Source organism: Thamnophis sirtalis, unplaced genomic scaffold, assembly GCF_051295495.1.
Source record: "Thamnophis sirtalis isolate CommonGarterSnake01/CBP01778 unplaced genomic scaffold, rThaSir2_p1.2 scaffold_4, whole genome shotgun sequence".
Taxonomy (NCBI): domain Eukaryota; kingdom Metazoa; phylum Chordata; class Lepidosauria; order Squamata; family Natricidae; genus Thamnophis; species Thamnophis sirtalis.
In genome coordinates this window covers 31,894,448-31,912,316 of record NW_028261384.1, presented here as the reverse complement: position 1 = coordinate 31,912,316, position 17,869 = coordinate 31,894,448, and the positions used below count along the sequence as shown (strand labels likewise).

At 37.0% G+C, this 17,869-nt stretch overlaps 1 protein-coding gene across 6 annotated transcripts in view; it reads right to left on the bottom strand.

The window, feature by feature from the left end:
• DYNC1I1 (dynein cytoplasmic 1 intermediate chain 1) overlaps positions 1-14,591 on the bottom strand; it is a 188,618-nt gene extending 174,027 nt beyond the window's left edge. For 2 of the 6 annotated variants that reach the window (XM_087712711.1, XM_087712716.1), the window contains exons 1-3: positions 14,364-14,590; positions 7,291-7,413; positions 3,801-3,915 (exon numbers count right to left, since the gene is read on the bottom strand). In XM_087712711.1, coding sequence (XP_087568837.1) covers positions 3,801-3,915; positions 7,291-7,404 — 229 coding nt within the window. In that variant the 5' untranslated portion in view covers positions 7,405-7,413; positions 14,364-14,590. Of the gene's footprint in view, positions 1-3,800; positions 3,916-7,290; positions 7,414-14,363 lie in introns of all 6 variants that reach the window. The other 4 variants (XM_087712713.1, XM_087712717.1, XM_087712714.1 and 1 more) reach the window with 4 other exon arrangements.
• Between the last annotated feature and the right edge of the window lie 3,278 nt (positions 14,592-17,869).

Here is a 17,869-nt window from a genome sequence, read left to right as displayed (position 1 = left end):
AATTAAAAGTCAACGTTGACCTGAAGTAAAACTGATTTTTTAAGCATGGGCAGGCAGTAGGCAATTTATTTTTGATAATTTTGTTTTTACCAAAGTTAGAGCTTAAATGTTTTTGTTGCTACTTAAAAATGGAATTATAATGGACAATTCAAAATATTACTGAGCAAAAAACTTTTTAAAAAAGCCTTCTAATTTTCTATGAAAACAAGAAGTATAGTTCAAGAAAGAAAAGATATTTTGGACATTTATTTAATATCACAAAACAGAATAGCTTCTTGTGTCTTTAAGATCACTAATATTCATTATTTATTTTATTTATTTATTTATTATTAAAATTTATATGCTGCCCAATCCCGAAGGAATCCAGCCGGCTTACAAAAAAGAAGAAGAGGAAGAAAAAAAATAGAAAAGGATAGATTTAAAATCACAACACATGCATTCGTTCAATCGGGACTGGACCTCAACAGTGAGATTAACAGCCCCAGGCATGGTGGAATAGCCATGTTTTAACAGCTTTCCTGAAGGCCATGAGAGTGGGTAAAGTCCAGATCTCTGGGGGTAGCTCATTCCAAAGGGTCGGAGCAGCCACAGAGAAGGCTCTCCTCCAGGGGCCTGCCAGCTGACATTGTCTGGCTGAGGGCATCCAAAGGAGGCCCAATCTGTGGGATTTTACAGGCCACTGGGAGGTATGTGGCAGTAGGCGGACTCGCAGGTATGCTGGCTATTAATGTAATACTCTATAGTTTTATGCTCAGATTGGTTGTTTATGGCAAATGATTCCAGCAGATGTGAATTCCGCGAGCTTTTTTTTTCTTTTTCTTCTCAGCCTTATTTAACGTATTTGGAATTTTTCTGCCAGCACAATAAAAATATTATTCCTGATCCTCTACAAAAATCTCAGACTTTTCTGTAAAAAAATACCAGGGGGATTCCAGAGGGACTAGAGCTTTGTGATGTGCTTCACTTGCTTGCTATCAGCTGCCACAGAAACAGGGAGGGTGGGGGCATAGTATTGCTTAAGGGAATTATATGAAACTGGAGGAGTTATGTAGAAGGGAGTTTTGTTCTAACCATCTTCTGCGCATGCTGATGGCTGATGTTTGGACTTGGTCAAGGCCAACCGTCCTGCATACCAACCTGATAAGGCCTTTTGAAGATGCACCCCACATGACACCTTAGGGAGTTGCAGATTGGACACTAGGCTGGGGTAACTGGAGGGAGGGGGCTAGGCAATCGTTTGATATGTACTTGTTCACGCCTATTTGGCTCAGATCTTGCTTTCCTTTTTTCTGTTTTCAATTCATATCTAGTAAAAGTACTTTATCTCTATTCAAATGGAGTTGAGGTTTTTCTTTCTTGGATATTGAAGGAGGCATGCCTGACACACACCCTCCCCACACCCCCAGGTCAGTCCAACAGGTGTTCTAAAATGGTTTAGTTAAAACCTGCAATCAGCATTTATTAAAGTTCCCTTGCATTGACCCTGTATATAATTAATTACTTTTAAATTTGTTATAATATTGGTGAAACCAAGATAAAAATAACCAATACCTATTTTAATTTATATGCAGAATTCAAGAAGAACAGAGAATCAATTCTGGACCAGTATAAAGTATATTTATTTATTTACAAACTTTCAGATAAGTATTTTTAAATATAGATACATTCTTTTGATTTTAACTTGACATTGGTAGTTTTCTTGGCAAGAATAAAGTAGATTTCTTCCAGGACGATGTGATGTTGGCTTTAGTTTTTTGATTCTCATATAACTTAAGCTTTTGAATTTGCTGATGATCTCCCATCTCAGAATCAATCACATTCACAACTGCTTTGGTTTTTTTTTGCCAAGATAAGCCAAGGTCAGTTAGAAGCTGCCACCTGCTGTGGATGATCAAACATAAATATAAATCAGTATTTGGATAGAATTATGGACTCAACTATTTTTAAGAACTTCAGTTAGAGTTCCAAAACTAATCTAATTGGAAGGAAATAATTGACCAGGTTTTCCCAAGTGTACAATATTAAGCATAAACCATTTTGGTCATACCTTGGTCAAGCCTTGGTTATAGGATTACTTTCCATGATTTAATTTAATAAATCTCTAGGCTGGAAGGGAGGGAACTTTTTTATATCAAATGTATAAATTAAAGGTGAACTACAATTTTTTTTAAAGTGAAAACTCCCAATCACATTTAATTAGGCAATGAAGGAGTAAGATAAAATAAAAACAAGCCAATTAGAGCTAATCTTCACACAACCACAGTCAAAAATACAATGGGTATTTCAACTTCATGTTTAAATGTATACAGGTAGTCCTCAATTTACAACCAATTGCTTAGCAACCATTTAAAGTTATGACAACTCCTGCCCCAAAAGGTACTTAAAACCCCATTTTGAAGTTCCAATGGCTGCCCCCCCCCGTCACACTTGCATTTTGGATGCTTGGTAATCTGATCACATTCCAGTCACATGACTGCAATTTATGATTATTTCTTTTTGCGGGAAACCAGTGTTTACGTCTAATTTCTGGCAAAAAAAACCCACCCATCTGCTAAAATGGGGGTTTGCTCAATGACTGCCATGTTCACTTAATTATCACAACAAAAAAGGTTGTAAAGTCAGATAGTCACGTGGTAACCCACTTAATGACCAGCATGACTTACAATCATAATTCCAAACTCCAAATTGTGGTTATAAGTTGAGGACAACCTGTATTTCTTGATTTAGCTCATTTTGCTCAACCATTCACATATGTTGGCAGAAACATCAGTGAAGCAGCCTGGCCACAGTTTGATTTCCAAAATTGTACACATATTCTCCCCATGAACTGTCATCAGAATAAACTGAAAGAAAACCCAAAGGCATTGTTTTGTAATAAAAACAGTTTGGCAAGAATATGTGTGAAGGGATAATGACAATGAGTCATTATCCACCAATTCTACTTCTTGGTTCTATCAGCCATGCCAGTAGAAGCTAAATTCTGGTTTGCAAAAAATATCATCAAGGAAGCCATAGCTCTAAAACAATATTTCTAAATATTTCTTGGCAATTTTAAGATGTGTGGACTTTAGAATGCCCCAGACAACATCAGGTATCCTGATAGTTGAAATCCATATAATTTAAAGTTGCAGTGTTTGAGAAATACTGCTTTAAAATCTGTAGAAAGATCACATTATTTAATAATATTATCCAAGACTTCTTTAGATTGTGCTCAGTGTTTTCTCTGGGAGTGAACAAGGGGCAAAATGATGGAACCAATGTTGCAGCATCATAATACAACCCTACTCATTTATGTTTGTACACTGCAATGTTGAAGGCACATACAAAAATGGCACAGCTTGTGGCACACTGCTGCAGCACTGATTCCATCTTCTTGAAGAACAGCAAAAAATGAAGAGGGAAAATGTATATACTGAACAAAAATCCAAGTGAACAAACTAAAAAGGTTCTTTTGTTTTATAATTTATGTATGTACATTTTTATTCTTGGGTTCCATGAGTAAATCTATCTTGAAAGTGGCAATTATTATAAATAATTTAAGCCCTGCTCCAAGAAAGATGGAACACAAGCTACTAATGGTGGCATGAGTGACAACTATGCTGGCATACAAAGCTGATGTTCAGCAAGGAAGGGGATGAGAATTGCTATCAACAAGCCATACAATCATGTATTACATGATGTATAACCACATACATTTCATCACAGACACATCAAGACAATAAAAGCTAAGCATGCAGCAATTAAAATAATGCATGAATGTTACAGAAACTGAAAAACATTAATGGATCTATTAAGAGTACCTAGAGGAGGTTCTGGGGAAATACCAATGCTTTGAAGTAAAGCTTCAGTCTCTCTTCTCTTGCGATCCAGATCAGAATCTTCCTGGGGTGGTTCCTTCTTCTGCTGAGAATCCGCCTGAATTAACAGCAATGAAGAATTATTCAGAAAATTCAAGTAACTAGAATGATTCACAGATGACCGGTAGCCTCTCTTCCAGGAGAAGAAGCAGATTCAGTGGTGGGATTTTCAATAGAATTGCAGAGTAAGCAAAAAACGTGTTCATCCTAATTTCTACCTCAATAACTATGTATTGTTTTTAAAGGAAAAACAAGACACATTAAATGCATTTGTGCATTTAATGCACTGCAAAGAGAACAACAACCATTTCTAAATTATTATTTTTAATCCCCATAAAACACATCTATATATGACTATCATCAGCTTTTTAAACAGAAGTATATTTGGCCCCTTTCCCCAACTTTCAGCTGAAAAAGTAACAATATGGTAGATACTTCCCAATTACAATTTTGGCTATTTTGCTCTGCCAACAGGTCTTTTTATTGCTGTTTTAACATAATCACACAATATCAATGCCAATAGAATACCAAGCCAGATACCAAATACAGATTTAATCTGTATTTTAAGATGATAATTTTAATCTTTGCACTGCTATTGCTGATGTATAGCTAGAAAAGTAAGATTAGTATTTGCCTAAATAAAAAATGTCTAGGCATGTAAGAAACTGTCCAACTGTCTGCAGGAGATCTGGCAAAATCTAGCTCAGTTTTGCATGCAACACATGGAGCAGAAACAGTTCTCCAAGGTTGGAAATGAATGTGTTTCTCCACCCAATCTTTAATTGCACAGCATATGGGCAGGCTGTATAGTATCTTCTAGATCATCCAATAATTGCTGGGCCTATAATGTATTAATTAAGTCAAGCTTTATATCATTTCAACAATTATGTTGGGTGAGGCTAGAAGATTCTTTAAATCATTAATGATGAAAGGTATTGCCTTCTTATCATACACATCCATATACGATGTTTGTGTGAATGCATGAAAGAGACAAACATGTACATGGATGTGTAATCTGAGGATTTGTATCTGCATTAAAATGCTTATATACTCAGAAGCATCTTGATTTAACTTCCCACATAAAATTCTTATAAAATTCACACTATAATAAAATGCCCACCATTTCAAGATCACAACCATTACAGGTACAAAGTCTTTAAGAGAAAGCATTTTTGAAATCTACCATATAGCATATCTGATAACAACGCATTTAATCTGGATCTTGAAAATGCTATTCTGTATTTCCAAAATATAAGTCATTCAAATATTTAGGGAATTGTAAAATATATCTATAATTAATTCCCTTATAATATCCAAAGGATAACAGGTATTTTTTACTGCAACTATTGTTGACAAAAAGGGAAATGGCATCATTTAATGCTTCCCTGATTTTGTATTAAATGAATTTCACTGTCACTTCTTATCTCTATTTTATGCTATGATTGAATTAAAAAGGGAGGAGCATAAATTACTTAATTAAAAATCCCCATGCACATTCTTCAGGATATATCAAATAATATGTCATGTTAAAAGAATAAGACAGTATTCTAAACAAGGAAGCAACAATGCAAAAATAATTATCATTTATTTTGCTGAAGAACAGTAAATGCAAATTTGCTACCTTAGCAACCAAACTAGCCAGCCATAAAATGAGAGAGGGAGATACAGATTGCAATTGCATTTTTCTTTATGTTATAGGTAGAACGATAGATAGATAGATAGATAGATGGATGGATGGATGGATGGATGGATGGATGGATGGATGGATGGATGGATGATAACCTGTTTTTCCAAAAAATAAGACCTCCCCAGATAATAAGCCCTCCATGAAGATATTGCAACACCCATAAATATTGCAGCAGCCATAAGGTGATCACAAATTATGTTTTCACAAATAAACAATTCCATTTCAAGCCACAACTATTTTGAAATTATCAACAGCTTTTTGTACTTATACACCAATTATAATGAATGCCAACTTATCAGGACACAAAAAGAAAAAAATAGAAAAGCTAGAGATGTCTAAATTATAGATCTGCAAAGCAAGAAAAATAAGCTAAACATTTCTGAATTATAGGTCTGCAAATTAAAAGTTTAAGTTATGAAAGAACAATCAATAGGTTCCCAACTAAATTAAAACTTGCCATTGTTAAGGTTCATACTAGGCAAGGTGATATATCAAAACTCTTAACCTTACTTAGAGGAAAAGTTCACAACTAAGATTACTTGCTTCAGACAGGCAAGATAGAAGCCAAATATATACAGATCATTTTATTTCAGATGACTAACATCATGCCTATATTATAGATCATGGTGTCAAACTCACCTCGTCATGGTGACATCATGTGACATATAGGTATATTTTACAGCTCATCTACCTGGAACCCACACTGTATATCGGACATTAACATGATTAAGTGGATTCAGAGGTATTTCACAAGAAGAGTACTCCACTCCTCTACCCACGATAGAATTCACTATGCTACCAGGCTTGAAATTTTGGGCTTGGACAATCTTGGAACTGCACTGTCTGGGGTACGATCTAAGCATAGTACATAACATTGTCTGCTACAATGTCTTGCCTGTCAATGACTTCTTCAGCTTCAACCACAATAATACACGGGCAAATAATCAATACAAACTCAAGGTAAACCGCTTCAAACTCGATTGCAGAAAATACAATTTCAGCAACAGAGTGGCAACGCTTGGAATGCTCTGACTCCATTGTCACAGCTTCAATCTCAAACTGTCCACCATGGACCTCACCCCATTCTTAAGAGATCCATAAAGGGAGCGTGCATAAGCACACCAACGTGCCTACAGTCCCTTCTTACTGTCCCCATTTATTTGCAATTATTTCCTTTGTTCTTGTTTATGTTCATACCTATACTTGTTATCTTGTACATGTTTGACAAAAAACAAAAACAAACAAACAAATAAATAAATAAATTCCCCTTCACCAAATCGGGCATGTGCTTAGCCAGCGCATGACACATCTGGCCCACAGGACGGGAATTTAACAGCCCTGTTGTAGATAAATAGTCTTTTTCTCTCACCTTTTCAAGCAAACAGAAATTTGATCCTATACTTCTGATCTTGACAATGGGAGACATCTGCTTAATATTTGCATAATCATTTTGAGTCCTGCTTTGTTACTTCCACCCTTACACTAGCTCTCTTGTAGCAATTCACAGCAAACAAAAATCTACATACTTTGGGCATGGATACAAGTTACGGACTAAAAAGAAATAAATATGCTTATCAAAGTTCAGGGGAGCTCAACATATAAGATGGATCGAAAGCATCAGAGATGACAAGACTGACATTGTACCAGATTGTATTTCTTTTCTATTTTCTCTGATGAAAAAATATTAATCCAAAATAGACATAAGTAAAAAGTAGGAACAATACCTTAACATATTGGATCACATACATTTACCTCTTTCTTCTTCCTTTCTTCTTCTTTCCTTTTTTTCTCCTCTCTTATTTGAGCTAATCTCTGTTTTTTACGTTCCAGCTCTGCTTTTAAGTCACTCTTATCTGACATGATGGTTCACTGGTTAGGGAGTGAAAACAGAAGATATCAGTGTTGGGAACCAACAAAAAAGTATTTTTTTTACCTCAAAATATTTATAGGCATATAGAGTAGGAAAAGGGGAAAGAGGGAAAGAGTTATGATATGATTGAAAGAATTCCTTGATAATAGCCTATTATATTGTGCAATGGTAAGCAAATATCCAATCGAGTAAATGCATTATTAAAACATTTGATTTTAAAAGACAATTTGATTTTTTTTTCAGCATCCCGTATTTAAATACTGCCTTAGCCCCTGTAAATCTAAAAACAATTTTCTTGAACAGCTATGACAGGGGTGTATAACCTTTCCTACCTTGAGGATTACACATGGCTTGGCCAGTGGTTTGCAAAAGGTTTGCAAGAACATTCTCTAGAAATTGAGGAGATTGAATTGTAGTTCATAGTGTCCCAAAAATTGCTCAGCTCTGTCTTACAAATACAATTTGCTTACTTTCTATTTAATCCAGGTTCTGAAACTGATCAATATTGATTCCCAAAGGTTAAAGGATTATCCATTGTTGTTATTATTCATAGTACTATTAATTGAAGTAGTATTCATTCAATTATTTACACATAGCAAATGGGAAATAAACAATTTGAAACATCATAAAGGGAATAATGATTCTAGTATCAGCTGTTGCTCTCCAATGATCCATATGTACAATTTCTAAACTTAGACCTGCAAAATTCACAGGCAGGTATATTCTGAGAAATAACCAATCTCCAATCTGCATATTAATCTCAGAACCTCAATTTAGATTGGCATGAGTATAAATGTAAGTGCAATTTTCTAATTATGAGCAACTAATAGAAGCTAGCTTCTGAAACATAATTCGTCTCAACACACATTGCTTTCTCTTGATAGATTGGTGAATTAATTGACTGATTATGTGCCACTGAATCAGTATCGACTCAGAGTGACTACATAGATTTTCTTCATATTCCTCCACGTATGGTTTACCTGTAACTATATAGGCAATCAGTATTACTTGAGCTATGAAGAATTGTGTTTCTGACTAACTTCTCTCCTTTCCCCCCAACTTGTAACTTAATTCCCACTTGGGTATGTTCTGAGTTTAAAAAACAATCCAATTAGGTTTATTTGGGATTACTTTACTGTCACAATCACGTTACTTAACTATTAATTGCAGGGAGGGGGGAGACAAGATTCAGGACAGGGAGAGGCTAAAAAGAAATAATAGTTTTAGGACTTCTAACAAGTAACAGCATTATTATTGATTTATGTCCAGCACAGCTGAGCAAAGATTCCATCAGAGGCACACAGAGCCCAAGGAAAGCATTAATTATGCTTACTTTTACACTCTTCAGCATTGTTCAAATACATGAACAGAGATTTGAAGCAATCAATGCACAAGCTGCCAAAGGCTATTATCTAACAACTCCAAGAGGAATTTAGTAAAGAACTTCTAATTTCTAGAATTGAGGGAGTTGGTATAACATATTAAAAAAGGGTACAGTGATAATGGAGGATCTCTTTTTCCCTCTTGTGACCCTGGGTACTTTTACACTAGGTTTTTATTGTGCAATTGTCATGCTTTATTAATGGAACCCAAAGCACCCAAAAGTAAAATAAAAACCAGTAGGTAGAAGCTTTACAGTAAGAGCCAAATCTAAAATAAATGAATGACTGTAAAAGTAATAAAGCAATGAAGTCAGTAGACAGGCTGCAAAGAAGCAGCCTGCCTACTGAAGTGGTATTTGCTTCATCACTGGAAGTTTTCAAGAATTAGATAATTATTTGTACAAATAATCTGAGAATTCTGCACTTGGCGGAAGATTGAACTAAAAGACCAGCAAGATCCCTCTATGAAACTATGATTGTATTGGCTGTTTAGGCTATGTTATATAAATAGTCTTCAGCTTACCACAGTTCATTTAGTGACTGTTCAAAGTTACAACAGCACTGAGAAAAGTGACTTACGACTTTTTTTCACACTTACAACTATTGAAGCATCCCCATGGTACATGGTTAAAATTCAGGTGCTTGGCAACTGGCCCATGTTTATGATGGTTGCAGTGTCCTGGGGTCTTGTGATCACCTTTTGTAACCGTCTGACGAGCAAAGTCAATGGGGAAGTCAGATTCACTTAACAGCTTTGTTACTAATTTAACAACTGCAGTGATTCACTTAACAACTATGTCAAAAAGGTCATAACGTGTAAAATTCACATAACAAATGTCTCATTTAGCAAAAATTTGGGGCTCAGTTGTGATCATAAGTCAAGGACCACCTTTATTCTACTTACTTCCATGTTTTTCTATTATTTACAAACAAAGAAATCTACTAATTTTATTGTTATACCTCTCTTTTCCCCAAAGAATACACAGTCATCTCTTTAGAAATGATGTAACTCAGGGATCCCTTACCCCTAGCCATGGAGTGCCCCATGCCACCACTTGCACAAATGGAGGTGCATGCACGTACATGATTGCCCCTTACTCATGCAAAACCAACCCCTCTCTCCCTCCCCCCGCACCGGTCCACAAAGCCAGAAAGGTTGGGGAACTCTGATCTAATTCATTTGTTGTTAATTTAGATGTTACATTTTAATTGTTGTGCTTTCATAATTTATGGTTTTTATGAATTTTAAATGTTAATCATACAGTGGAACTTATTTGGAAGACATATAAATGACATAAAATAAAATACAACAAATCTTGAAGATGTTGGATATATTTTCTGATCTTTAAGTGACCAGAAAAATACTACTATAATAAAGATGCTGACATTATAATGAGAATACTATACTCAGTTCTTTGGTTTCTAGGGTTTCTAGGACTGAGAAGTTCAGTTCTACACTGCAAAATGAATAGGGTTTTGTCTCACTCAAGCTGGCTATTCCTCTAACATTGGGATAAAATGAATTGGGTTTTTTATTTTTTGAGTTTATAACACAGTTCTTGTGCATTCCCCATTTCTAATGGGAAAACTCTTCATCCATTTTTGGCAAATGTCATAGTAGGAAGCTCTAGAGCATGGGTGTCAAACATGCAACATCTTGTTGCTGTCACATGACATTTCACAATGTTCTTTTTTTCCCATTCACACAGGTAGGGTGGGCGTGGTCTGTACGTGATGCATTCAGCCTGCAGGCCGTCAGTTTGACACCCCTGCTCTAGAAGGTACATAAAAGGAATATGAAGTCTATAAGTACTCTTGAGGACTCAGCTTTCACTCATCTCTTATAAAAGAAGACACATTGGGCCTACAATAAAACATTCCAGTACAGACTTGTCCCCTATGTATATAATTAACTTTTCACAAAATCAGACCTATTCAGGCTGATGGGGTAGGGATGGGGGTTCCACCACAAAACAGCGCTCGACTAAACCGCGTCCGACTAAACTGCGTAGCTGACGTCATCAACAGGGTGACAACAGCGCGGAGACAGAAGCACGCTGTAAACCCTAAACCTAAAATTAACCCCTAAACCTAAACCTAACCCCCCTAAACCTAATCCTAAACCTAACCCTAAACCTAACCCTAAACCTAACCCTTAACCTAACCCTAACCCTTAACCTAACCCTAACCCTAACCCTTAACCCAACCCTAAACCTAACCCTAACCCTTAACCTAATCCTAAACCTAACCCTAAACCTAACCCTAAAACTAACCCTTATCTTAAGTTGAATCAGCTTGCTTTCAAAGCGCTATTTAAAGCGCCCTTCTTTCTCCGCGCTGGCTGTTGTCGCCCTGTTGATGATGTCAGCGATGCGGTTTAATAGGGCGCGGCTTAGTTGAGCGCGGTTTTGACAGGTCACGGGGATGGGACCATTTCGACTATTTAAGTAATTCTCTCACACTTGAACAACTAAGCTATAAAGAATAATAACCAAAATCAAACTTCAATACTAGATTATTGCAATCCTTTTTTTTTTTTTACTTCTATTGGACTTTGCCAATCCAACAGTTAGCTTTTTCATGTAGGTACTCGAAAGAAGATGCCAAAAATTAGCTGATTTTTCAAACGGAAGCAAAAAGTGATCAACATAAAGCTTGCCTGGAATGCACATTCAAAGCACTTAAACAAACTTTCTATGCACAATTATCTAGACACTGCATTTTTTTCTGTCATTAGTAAAGTCATCTGCTTTTCTCCATATACAGAAAGGGGAACGGAAATAACTAAAGCATTTTCCCCCAAGCAAAATAATACCACACTTTTTAAATATCTTTTTTATAAAATTAGAAAAACAATGTAATTTTTATAATTACCATTTGAAAAGGTTATAGATATAAGCAAATTATTGGAATAGATAATTTTATAAATATAAATGTTCTAGTGTTTCTAAAATTTTAGATAATATAGTATTAAAATGTGAATCTTTTCAAAGTTTATCCCGTCCCCCGTTCCCCCCCCCACACACACGGGAATATTTTGTGAATTGCATTGAGCATCCTTTCATTGAGAGACATTTTTTAATAGAGTGATAGAATATAAAAGTTGCAAAAAGGTTGATTTTAACATTTCTCTAACATCCCCCCCCCCCAAAAAAAAATCTGGTATTTACAGGTAACTTGGCAAAATCTAAGTGATCTTAGCTGTGATGGAATACATATGTTATTCTATGCCTTCCCAATACAGAAAAAATTAAATAGGCTTCCTCACCACTGAAAGAGTGTTTTATTAATGAGGGCACAGAAAAAGATCCTGCAAATGTTAATATGAGAAGGGAAAGCCTCTCTTTTTGTAGGCATTTCTAAAACCTGTTTTTATTGAACATGGGCTGCAGATTCTGAGGATTAGAATCCCAGCTCTTCTGGAAAGTGCTAAATCCAGGAGGCTGATTCATGCATTGTAGAAAAAAATGTGCAGACATAGTATGAGTAACATATCCAACTGAGAGGTAGCTTGAGATATTGTTTAGTAGGCCTTAATACCCTAGTATTTGCACATAAGAATCAAATTGGCAGCATTTTAAAAATGTATCTGGTTACTTTTTTTGCAGAATCACTGAGTTTTTAATATTGGAAGGGATCCTAAAAATAATCTAGAACAATGTCTGCCTTGATGCAGGCAACTTGCAAATGCAACATGTCTAGTAGATAGTTGCCTGCTTTAATACTTTCGGAGAATGAAAAGCAAATGTATCTCTAGGGCCTCAGCTTCACTTTCACACAGCTTTTAATCCGTATTCTAATATTTAGCTGAAATCTAGCTGAGCAGTTCCAAACATTACCTCTAGCTTTATGTACAGCAACAGAAAATGATCTGCTGAATCTCCCAGAATGACCAGTCTTTCCTTAACCTTTATCACAAAATATTAAAAAACAGAAGGAATCAGGGGATCTTACTAGATGACATTCCAAATACTCCAAAGGTATTTAAACCCCCGTCATTTGCCTTAAATTTAAAAAGGCATCATAATGAACAAGTGAAACAATTATAAACCTTTAATTCAGATAACATACATTATTCAATATTTTCATAAACATTTCATAGGAAAACAGTTAACATATTTTAGTCTCCTTAGCTCATATATGCAAATGCCAATTACTATAATAAATTAAATATGTACCACTTACCTCGAAGTAAGGGCTACTTAAGTAAATGTGAATTTCTTGCTTCTACTCAATGCAGCAAAAAGCTATGAAAGCTGCTGAATGTTTTGTTACTTTAATAGAAAATTATATCTTAATGAATATTTTCTCAGTTGATATTCTACCAATGGGTTGATATTTAAATCCCCATAATCCTACTAAGGAACCTTTCACTATGCTCACTACTGAACTATGACAGTAGTTGAGGTGCAGGGCAACCAAAAGCAAAAGGTTTCTTTTATTTTACAAATTGCTTTATATATGCACAAAAGGGAACACCTGGGATCCCATCCTTGCAAGAAGAAAAGCTTATAAGGGGCCGAGACCGTAAGAAAACCTTGCCTCTGGAGATGTGCCTAGCACCTTCCTCTTTGGTCTTCTATAAGATAGAAAAGACACCATTTTAAAAAAAGAAAGACAATTGGAGACTCGTTGCTATGGAATATTTGGGTGACTGGGAGGCCATATTTATTTCTTATTTGTTGTTAAACCACCAGGTGTTGTCAGTACTAGGCAATCCAGAAACACTTGCAAAAACAAATATGTAAATAAAGACAAACATCCCAAACAAATTGATATCTTTTGATTACTCAATAAGTTACCCTTTTTCCTATTTGGATTATTCTCTTTCCTGTTAGAATAAACCAAATCCTTCTCTACAAATGATGTTTCTTTATCTTAGCAACTTTAAGATGTGCATACTTCAACTGGCGACTGGGGAATTGTGGGAATTGAAGTCCGCACATCTTAAAGCTGCAGAGATGGGAAGAACTGCTCTACAGAGTAGTATTTTATTTCCTTCTATTCCCAAGTACCTATGGTAAGTTAATGGGTCTCCTCTATGGGAAGCTGGAATGCGGAATGGCTAGCAGCCCACAAACCCGGAGATCCTGCACCAGCTTCAGATACCAACGTAGGGAATGCCCACATCATTTTCTTCGGGAAGACACTCCCACTTCAGAGGCAGACTTTTAATGCCTAATGTATTTCATATTTTGCAACCAGTTCTAATTCTCCTCCTCCTGGGATGGGAACCGGGAAGGGGGAGAGCGCGCGCGTAATAAATTCATTCAAAAAAAAATTCACGAGCCACCAGCTGAAGCTCTCAAAACCATCTTGGGAGTCCAAATTTACAGTCACGAACCGCATTTAGGTTAACTGCGGCATACACCTTCCCTCCCAGTCATGTCTAGGCAGGTCCAACCCGGGGGTCGGGGGGTGGCGGGGGGGACGATTCAAGCACAGCATCTTTCTCCGGGGCTTGTAGGACAGAGAAAAGGGCGGGGTGAGGAAGGGGAGATAGGAAGTAAGAGCAGGACATCACCCACAGAGATCCAAATTCAACCCGGTGGCCGGGTTGGCATTACCTTTGCACAAGGATTTGCCGTAGGCTGTCTTCCTGCTTTTAGGCAGTTTCTAGAGAGCGAGCGGAGGGAGGCTGCAGGCTAGGTTGCACCGGTTGTTACCGCGGGAAAGATGCTCAGCTGGCTTCTGTTAGCTGCTGCAACGACCGCCTCTTCTAGAAATGTGCTGGCTCACGCCGGCAAGACTCCGCCCCGCCACAGCTGCTTCTCTCCCACCTCTGTTCTGGCTCAGACGGCGCTGCTGCCTCCTCCCAGACCTTTCGATTCTAGGTCATAGAAGGCTACACTAACGCAGTCTGCAGCTATCCAAAGGCTAGTAGGAAAGGGGGCCTTCAGCCTTGGATCTATGGGCGTAATGTCTGCATGAAGAAAAGAGCTTTCTGGATTTAAGAGTTGCACCTTTAACAGCATTTAAAGGCAAACAACTTGGATCATCCACAATTCTCCTTGATTCATCTTGTAAATGGTGGTGTTCTACATGCAAGTAGTCCTCAATTTAGCAGTTCATTTAGAGTTATGACACTGAAGAAAGTGAATTATGGCCATTTTTCACACTTGTGACCATTGCAGTATTCCCACAGTCATAAAGAGCCGAGGTGGCACAGTGGTTAGGGTGCGGTACTGCAGGCCACTTCAGCTGATTGTTCTAATCTCACTGGCTCAAGGTTGACTCAGCCTTCCATCCTTCTGAGGTGGGTGAAATGAGGACCTAGACTGTGGGGGCGATATGCTGACTCTGTAAACTGCTTAGAGAGGGCTGAAAGCCCTATGAAGCGGTATATAAGTCTAACTGCTATTGCTATTGCTATATCAAAATTCAGATGACTGGCAAGTAGTTTGTATTTATGACAGTTGCAATGTCCGAGGGTCATGTGATCAGCTTTTGTGATCTTCTGACAAGCAAAGTCAATGGAGAATTCAGGTTCACTTAACAACCGTGATACTAATTTAATAAATGCAATGATTCACTTAACAAATGGGCAAAAAAATGGGGAAAACTTGCTTAATGTTTCACTTAGCAACCTATAGCTCATATTCCACAGGCAGCTCTGGAGTGTTTATTCAATGTACTGTCTCTTTTTTTTTTTTAATATATTGCTACCAGATATTCTATAGCAGTGTTTCTCAACCTTGGCAACTTGAAGATGTCCGGACTTCAACTCCCAGAATCCCAGCGAATGCTGGCTGGGGGATTCTGGGAGTTGAAGTCCGGACATCTTCAAGTTGCCAAGGTTGAGAAACACTGTTCTATAGCAATGTAAACTAAAAACATAAAAACTCTTCACGCCATTATACTGTTCAGACATTAAAAAACCTTCTTTTAAGCCAGCCCAACATCATTTTAACTACTATTAACCTCAAAAAGCTGAGAATCCTACAAGCCCCTCAGTGCTTCCTTCAACAGATTAAGTTTGTAGGCATTACAGTTGCTGATTCAATAGCAGCACACCTATTTGATTGGCATAGATCAATAATAACTGAAATCATTAAAGTATATAAATCTGCTATAATATACTCCAGGCATGCATCAAAGTTTTGTTAAAAACTGATTGATTGTACTAAATATTGATATGGATTTATGCTACCTATGACTTTAAGGTATTCATATAGATTGTGCAGGCGCCCGCAGGAGGTGCCCTTCTCAATCACCGTCTCTGCGGGACGGTTTAGGTCCAAATGGACCATCCAGCGGCAGAAATTCGACTGTGATTTCAGAGCACCAAGATCGCATGTCGAAACGTTGTGACGTCATCTCTCTTCTCCCAGTATCTCTTCTTTTTATAATCCATCCTATCTAAACAAAAACATAAATCATGTTCATTTTTTTGGTTTTCCAAAAAAAGTCCTTAAGTTATATAAGAATGATGAATAAATGGTAGTTTGGACAGGTCTTGTCTGGCCATCCCAGCACCCATGAGATCACATGGTCAGAATCTGGGCGCATTGCAACACATTCATACTTATGACAGATTGGAAAGCATGACCATTTGCAACCTTCCCTATCAGCTTCAACTGGCAAGGGTAAGTTTCTGTCCCTGAGCCACTCTCTGTTTGTATTTACCTTTCATGCACCTTCATGAAACCTTCCCAATCCATATCACATCTCTGCACTCTGCCCAACCCATGTGGCTCCTCCTTTTAAGACCTTTTTTGTCATTGTTGTTAAGTGAGTCGCTGTAGTTGTGTAAGTGAATCATGTGATTGTTCAGTGAATCCAGATCCCTCCATTGATTTTGCCAGTAGGAAGTCAGCTGGGAAGGTCACAAATGGTGATCAATGAACCTGCAACTATTGTAAACACATGCTGGTTCCCGGCACCTAAATTTTGATCACATGATCATGGGGATGCTGCAATAAGTATGAAAACAGCAGTGAATCACCTTTTTCAGTGCCATTGTAACTTTGAACTGTCACTAAAATGAATACTTATAAATCAAGGATTGCCTGTACAAGAAAGACTATTGACTGTCATACCATTCCCACAGTCACCTGATCACAATCCAGTTACTTGGCAACAGGCTTACGTTTAAAATGGTTATAACATGTTGTGATCATGTGATTGCAATCCCTGATCTTCCCAGCCAGCTTCTGACAAGCAAACTCAGTTGGAGAAGCCAGATTTGCTTAAGAATTGTGTGATTCCCATAATAGCCTCATACCTCACTGAACGATTGTGGTAATTTGCTTAACAACAGCAGTAAAATTAGATGTAAAATCTGGTATGGTCATGATGAAAATTGACTTAATGACAGTATAATTTAATGACTAAAATTCCAGGCCCAATTGTGTTTGTAAGTCAAAGATTGCTTATAGGAACAGCAGCCAGGATAAAAACAGTATCCTCTATCACAAATTAACATAACCAGTATGCAGGCTTAGCCATGCCTCCTGATCGCCATGCCTGATGATAAAATGAGATCTTATGAATAACTAATAGGCTCAAAAGCCAGTTTAATTTATGGGGAAATTATATTCCAAAGGATAAGCACCAAAAACCTAATGACAGAGCAAGGCCCGACTTTCTCCTCTCCAATCTACAAGCTGAAAAGAAGATTAGGATACTAAAATAGGAAAATCTTTTTATGACTATAAACATTTACTAAAAGGAATAGAATCAATATCAATCATGAGGAGAAAAATAATCAGACTCCTTCTAATAATCTTGTAAGATGTCCTGAAATTATAAATAATTATTATAAGCTTTTTAGGTTCCCAGAACTCTTTATTACATGAAATTAGGTGAATTGCAGATACTTCTCATTTAGCAATTCATAAGCAGTTGCGATGGTAATGAAAAAGCAACTTTGACACCAATTCTTGCATTTATAACCTTTGCAGGTCTGTAAAGCATAGAAAAGCTGAAGTAAGATAATAAGCCCAGTTGTGGTTTCACTTAGTGACCACTTCACTTTATGAACAAGTTGCTGGCTCCAATTGTAGTAGCATATATATTATTAAATATAGGAATAGTGGAATTTCAGATATACAAAATAAATTTTAGCAATATT